The sequence below is a fragment of the Alosa alosa genome, chromosome 17, assembly GCF_017589495.1.
Source record: "Alosa alosa isolate M-15738 ecotype Scorff River chromosome 17, AALO_Geno_1.1, whole genome shotgun sequence".
Classification (NCBI taxonomy): Eukaryota; Metazoa; Chordata; class Actinopteri; order Clupeiformes; family Clupeidae; genus Alosa; species Alosa alosa.
In genome coordinates this window covers 13,018,199-13,025,698 of record NC_063205.1, presented here as the reverse complement: position 1 = coordinate 13,025,698, position 7,500 = coordinate 13,018,199, and the positions used below count along the sequence as shown (strand labels likewise).

Here is a 7,500-nt window from a genome sequence, read left to right as displayed (position 1 = left end):
TGTTGGTCTGCGTAACGGGGTTGTTTTTGCTGCAGGATATCACCCCCAACCCCTACCCCAGGATATCACCCCCCACACACACACACACACACACTGGCTCTTCTGTCTTATTCTTTCTCTTTCACTATGTCTCGCCCTCAAGGCCTTCATGTGTGGTGGTTGAAAGTGTGTGTGTGTGTTGTGTTGTTTTGTGTAAAGACAGAGACTTCAACAGGTTGTGTTGCTTCCAGTCACTGATGGCACTCTGTCCTGCCAACCTGCATTAAATCCCCTGCCCATCTGTGCCAAGGAGATGGCCATGTCAACCACAAATGAACCGTTTCCATTAGATCTAATAGACATCGGAGAATGATCTCTCTCTCTCTCTTTCTCTCTCTCTCTCTCTCTCTCTCTCTTCCTTCCATCCTGGCAGTCACAGTCCTTCTCTCTCCCTCTTTCTATGATGGAGAGATGTTCTCTCTGCCCTTTGAAGAGCATGTCGCAGACACTGTAGTAGACACCCTCTTCATATCTCTGGCTCATTCACTTCCCCTCACTCCCTCCCTCTCCTTTTCTCTCTCTCTCTCTCTTTCTCTTTCTCTCCCTCCCTCTCTCTCTCTCTCTCTCTCTCTTTCTCTCCCTCCGTCTCTCTCTCTCTTCCCTGTGTGCTTCCCTTTCTCTCTCTGGTCCAATTGTTGGCCCTTAATTCTCCTTCATCTCTGCCTGGCAGTCTCATTTCTCCACTCAATGGAATTTCTCGTACCTCTCTCTTTCCCGCTCTCTTTCTCCCGCTTTCTCTCTCTCCCTCTTTCTCTCTCTCTCTCTCTCTCTCTCTCTCTCTCTCTCTCTCTTCCTCTCTGTCTGTCGTCTCTGACTATTTTCCCTCTCTCATTCCTTTTCATCTATTTTTCTGCCTCCTGCACCACTGACTGTCTCCCTCTCTCTCTCTCTCTCTCTCTCTCTCTCTGTCCCTCTTGCCTTTGGTTGCAGCAATTATCTTTCTCTGTCATCCTATCGATCCTCATTCTCTCGTTTTCTCACTCTTTTATCCTCCTCTCTCTCTTTCCATGCCTCTCCAAGCGGTCCTCTTTGTCAGAAAACGAGGCTGTGTTCCCTCCATTTTCTTTTCCTTCACATTTTCACTCATTTCACTCTAAACTTTAACCTCTTCTTTCTCTCTTTCTCTCCATCTCTTTCTCTCTTTCTCTCCATCTCTTTCATTCCTTCATCACTCTTAGCAAGTGTGCTCTCTGCCACTATTCCACCTCTCTCCTCTCGATAGGCTATTGTGTCTTCTGTCCATCTGTCTTCCTCGACCCCTGCAGCTTCATGTCCTTCCATTGTCTCTCTCTCTCTCTCTCTCTCTCTCTCTCTCTCTCCCTCCCTCCCTCCGATCTCTTTTCTGTCTCCTGGTTGGGTGCAGATGTGGCCAACCCCCTTCCAGAATCATGGTTATGATTATGGTTATGTTAGCTTGGCAGAGCAGAGCTTATCAGTACTACTACTCATCTTCAAAGCCCTCCGCAACCTTGCTCCCCCCTACGTCTGCGACCTCTTGACCCCTTTACACTCCTTCCCGCTCTCTCAGATCCTCTGACCAAAATCTTCTAGCTATCCCTTGCACCAGACTCTCCACCCTGGGTGGCAGGTCCTTTAGTGCCTTGGCCCCCAAACTCTGGAACTCCCTCCCCCAACCTCTTTGTGACTGTTCTTCAAAGCACATCTCAAGGCCTTTTTGTTTAATGATCACTTCTCCTACACACCCAACACATAGCTCTCTATCTTTCCTGCTACTCTACTTTTTTATCTCTTTGTTTGTATTGTTTTTGTATGTTTGTTTGTTGTTGTAATTTGGGTTTGAGAAAGGCACTATATAAATGTAATTTATTTATTTATTTATTATTATTATTATTATTATTATTATTATTATTATTATTATTATTATTATTATTATTGTTCATCCCCTCATCATATGTTATCAAGGAGCATTTGGTTTTAGGCTCTTTGAGGGCACCTGACCAAAATGAGGGAGAAAAGAGGGGTGGGTGGAAGAGGGTGGCCCCTCAGTATTAGTTTGCCCCCCCCCACCACACACACACACACACACACACACACACACACACACACCATTCTTCCGCCATCCCTCTCATTTTAAACAACAAAAAAAGCTTGTTGTTCTTAAGGGCCCCAATAATCACGCAAACCTGATTTAATCTCCTTCTCACGATACTTTCTGCCATATTTAAGCCCGAGGAGGGTTTCCAATGGCAACGTCTTGACCGTGTTATTTGCTCTACTGTATGAGGACATTGATTTTGCGTTAATCGCCATGGCAACGAGGCTATGCCGCAGTGATGGAGTGACATGTGTATAATGCTGTCTCGGCGAAAGGGAGAGAGGCGGCTTGTGTGTGTGTGTGTGTGTGTCGATATTACGTTTAATGTCAGTATTATTGACTTGTAATGTTTTTATTGTATTTTTAAGTATGTCTGTCATTGGAACTGCTAATGAGGTGCACAGCAAGGTCAAATCTGATCTCTCTTCAGAGAGATGGTGCTCTCATGGTTGCATGGGGAAAGCCCTCTTTAATGGGCATGTAGCACTAGTCATTGGTATCTATTAGACTGGTTAAATTAAAAACACTCCCAGCATGTACTGTATGTGGACCTGTAGTATTATGCACATGCTGATGACTTAAGGTCTGGACATGTCTGGGTTTTGGGAAAACAAACTAAACAAGCAAACATGTTGTTATAGAGACCCACTGACTAAATGTACACCAAAACTGTGCTGCGAAATGCATTGAGTAAAAGTGAATCAGTTGGAATGGAATGTTAAGTGTGTGTGTGTGTGTCTGTTTGTTTGTTTGCAGTGCTGGCCAGTTTCCGGGGGACGGTGCAGCACGGCCTGCCGCTGGAGATCGGGGACACGGTTCAAATCCTGGAGAAATGTGAAGGTGGGCAGCGCTCAGGAACACTCCCACTCTGTTTAGCTCTCGTCTCCTCTCCCCCCTTCCTTTCTGTCGTCTCCTTCTCTCCTCTCCTCTCCCCCCTTCCTTTCTGTCGTCTCCTTCTCTCCTCTCCTCTCCCCCCTTCCTTTCTGTCGTCTCCTTCTCTCCTCTCCCCCCTTCCTTTCTGTCGTCTCCTTCTCTCCTCTCCTCCCCCTTCCTTTCTGTCGTCTCCTTCTCTCCTCTCCTCTCCCCCCTTCCTTTCTGTCGTCTCCTTCTCTCCTCTCCCCCCTTCCTTTTTGTCGTCTCCTTCTCTCCTCTCCCCCCTTCCTTTCTGTCGTCTCCTTCTCTCCTCTCCTCCCCCCTTCCTTTCTGTCGTCTCCTTCTCTCCTCCCCCCTTCCTTTCTGTCGTCTCCTTCTCTCCTCTCCTCTCCCCCCTTCCTTTCTGTCGTCTTCTCCTGGCATCTCTTCTATCATCCACTCCCCTCTCTCCACTCTCTTCTCCTCTCCTCTCCCCTGTCCTCCCCTGTCCTCTCCTCTCTTCTCCTCTCCTCTCCCTGTCCTCCCCTGTCCTCTCCTCTCTTCTCCTCTCCTCTCCCCCCTGTCCTCTCCTCTCTTCTCCTCTCCCTCTCCTCTCCTCTCCTCTCCCCTGTCCTCTCCTGTCCTCTCCTGTCCTCTCCCCTGTCCTCTCCCCTGTCCTCTCCTCTCTTCTCCTCTCCTCTCCCTCTCCTCTCCTCTCCTCTCCCCTCCTCTCCCTCTCCTCCCCTCCCCCTCCTCTCCCTCTCCTCTCCCTCCTCTCCTCTCCTCTCCTCTCCTCTCTTCTCCTCTTCTTCTCTCTTGCCCCGACACTGTTGTTTTTCATCTCCACTTCAAAGAGACCTGTAAATACAAAACACACACACACACACACACACACACACACACACACACACACACACACACACACACACACATACCTGCATACACACATTTTGGCTGCCTTTGAGGTCATATTGCCTTTGACTGAAGCTTAGAAAGTGACAGTACAAGAAGCTAACGGTGCCTCTGTAATAAATTGATTTAAGCCACACACACACATACACACACACGTGCACACACACACATACACACAGACACACACTCTTTTATGCGGTTTTCCTGTGTAGAGAACCGTGCATATCTTTACCACATTTCCTTTCAAAACTTTGCTTTGCTAAACCAAGTGATTACATTGACATTTGTCCCTATTGTTATTGCTTCCTAAGATCTGCATATATAATGTATATTATGCATAATAATAATACCAGATTAAAATATGTATATAATCAGCCTCAGTGCAAAGCTAGTATTTGTACTAGGCTGTCAAAAATAACACTTATAGTAGATCATTACCACATCATGTGGCATACAATATGCGCAAGAGATTTTCACACCTTCAGGAAATGGACACACACACACACACACACACACACACACACACACACACACACACACACACACGCTTGCACACACACACACAGCTTAAGCTCCAAGATGGGCAGGTTTCACTTCTGAAAGAAGCTGAAGAGTTCTGTCGCACAAGCTTCCTGTTTCCATTGCTCTGAAGACAGCAGAAAGGGAGCTTGTAGACATACACACACACACACACACACACACACACACACACACACACACACACAGACGCACGCACTCTCACACTCACGCTTACCCTCTCACACACACTTCCTGTTTTCATGTGAGGGGCCAATAGGGTGTATCGGCCCACAAAGAAGTAAGAATCGGAGAAAGAAATGCCTGGTTTCAAGACCAAGAAAAAAACAGCTTTGTTTGAAAACAGGCATAGCCTAATGGGGTCACATCCACCCCACAGCTATTCAACATAGCGCCCCCTTCAGTCTGTTTACCAGTATAGTTGCTTATACTTTCATACTGTGTGTGTGTGTGTGTGTGTGTGTGTGTGTGTGTGTGTGTGTGTGTGTGTGTGTGTGTGGGTAACTTTGAGGTTAACTTTGCATCACCACAGCGACCATTTAAATCCTCATCTCTGATCTTAAACATTTCATCACAAGATGATGCTGTGCTTCTGTAACAGCAGCCAGCAGGCACAATAGCTTTGCTGTGAGTTAACCTCCCTCCCGACACCGTCAGACACACCCGTGCTGGCAACAGATGCTAGCTAGCACCCATGAGTTTAAGCCTCCACGCTAACACGCCCGCCCCCACAATTCCACCGTGCTTCAAGTTCACAGGTTCAAGCCTGGGGCAGAACCAACGCAGTCAGCACAACGCAGACTGCACTTCCACGTGTCAAACACTCAACTTGGAGTTCCTCAGTCTGCGCTCCAGGCTAAGCTATGGGCCCCCGCGGTACTTGTCGCTAGCTAGTCTTTTACAATAGACAGTGTTTAATACTGCCAGGGCTGTTTTCACTGAACCTCACTCATCTTTAGGCCTCTCTGTGCGCCGAGTCTGTCTGTCGGGTGGCTCCCAAAGCCTTGTTAACAAACGGATGTCTCTGTGCATTTGTCTACAAGTGAGATGTATGTGTCTAATTGTTTGCACTGCCCCGTGGTACACTCCAGCGAGTGCTGTTGATGTCAGCACAGCATGCGGTGCTGGGCAGTAAACGACTTCCCCCAGCAGGGCTGTCCACAGACTGACGCTAATGAACAAAACAAATAACAATGGATTAGTGTTTTTCCTATGTGGAGAAATTCAATTAGGAAACACAGTGTTGGATGTGTCATACTTTTTCTTAGATATTCACCCCTAGGTTCGATCCAGACAGAGAGCATTGTCCATCAATAAAGGTTTTTTGTATGTGTGTGTGTGTGTGTGTGTGTGTGTGTGTGTCTGTGTCTGTGTGTGTAATAGAAGACAAGTAACCGAGAGAAATACACACACACACACATACACAAATGCATGCACACACACATTAGCAAACGGTTTGTTATTTAGTGTATACTCCATTATGTTGCAATTGTGAGACAGTAAAAAATAACACTATACCCTGATTTGCAATAACAGAGTGCAATGGAGCACCTGTGTGTGTGTGTGTGTGTGTGTGTGTGTGTGTGTTAGTAAGCTTCCTGAAGTCTGATTAATACGATGACCCTTCTGCTGCATGTGCGTACCGATTATTGTCTCTCTGTGTCTTTGCGTTGACCACTAACCCAGCGGGCGCACCATTAGCTATTTGTCTGTCCATATCTCTCTTTATTCCTCCTTATCCGCCTCCCTCACTGTCACCGTTATGGACATCACAACCCACGCTTGTCTTCCCCTATCAATGTAAATAATGTGGAGTCTATCACCTCCCCCTCTCTTTGTCTCTTTCTCAGTCTCCCTCTCTCCCCCCTCTCTCTCTGTCTATCTTTCTCTCTCTCTCTCTCTCTCTCTCTCTCTCTCTGTCTGTCTTTCTTTCTCTCTCATCACTTGAGAGTCACTTATCTTATGAGAAGGGATGTCATAAATCATATAGAGCATCATCAGTATGACCCACCTCCCTTCTCTCCCTTCCTCTCCTCTCTCCTCCCCTTCTTTCCTCTCTTCTCCTCTCCTCACCCTTTCCTCTCCCTTCTTTACTCACCCTCTCCTCTCCTCATCTCTCCTCTCCTCTCCTCTCCTCTCCTCTCTTCTCCTCTCCTATCCTCTCCTCTCCCTTCTCTCTTCACCCCCTCCTGTTGCCCTGATGGCTTAATGCAATTAGATGAGTTGATGGGGGCTGACATTTAGCAGGAGGCTGGGCTACTGCTGCCTGGCACTGATAATCAACCTGCTCTGTTTACTCTTAGACACACACACACACACTCGCACACACGCACACACACACACACACACACACACACACACACACACACACACACACACACACACACACACAGGCCTAATCATACACATAGGCACACAATGTACCCAAACACACTACACAAACACTCACAAATACACACACGCACACCCTTTAATGATGGACAATGCTGTCTGTCTGTATAAAACCTGGGGTGGGTTTCCAAAAAAATATTACTGTTCACACCACACTAATTCAATCTCTCTTGGAAGGATAAACACTAATCTTTCAACACACACACACACACACACACACACACACACACACACACACACACACACACACACACACACACACACACACACACACACACACACTCCAGCATTGACATGGAAATGTGCATCTTTTGTCTCCACAGGCTGGTACAGAGGCTTCGTCCTCAAGAATCCTAATGCAAAGGTGAGTGACAGTCTATTTCTATAACATCCTTTTGTTGTGCATGCTGTCTTCTAGTGTTTGTGTGTGTCATGTGAGAGAAAGACATTGTGTGCCTGTGTGTGTGTGTGTGTTTGTGTGTGGCCTTGTACTCTGGCGTTGTTGCTGCAACCTTTAGAAGATGACTAGGCTGACTGACTTAAATCAGACATTCAGGCGCTCAGTGTTTTTCGTGACTCGAATAGACTCACTCACTCACACACACGAGTTATATACTCACACACATGCACTTGCTTTTTATAAAGCCTTTCAAACCACAGATACTGATAAAGACATTCACATGGAAACATATTCTTTTTTGCACTTACACACA

At 46.8% G+C, this 7,500-nt stretch overlaps 1 protein-coding gene across 4 annotated transcripts in view; it reads left to right on the top strand.

The window, feature by feature from the left end:
- Positions 1-7,500, top strand: part of dock4b (dedicator of cytokinesis 4b) — a 152,341-nt gene that overhangs the window by 37,602 nt on the left and 107,239 nt on the right. For all 4 annotated transcript variants that reach the window (XM_048267639.1, XM_048267640.1, XM_048267638.1 and 1 more), the window contains exons 2-3: positions 2,852-2,935; positions 7,111-7,151. In XM_048267639.1, the coding sequence (XP_048123596.1) occupies positions 2,852-2,935; positions 7,111-7,151 (125 nt within the window). The remainder of the gene's footprint in view (positions 1-2,851; positions 2,936-7,110; positions 7,152-7,500) is intronic.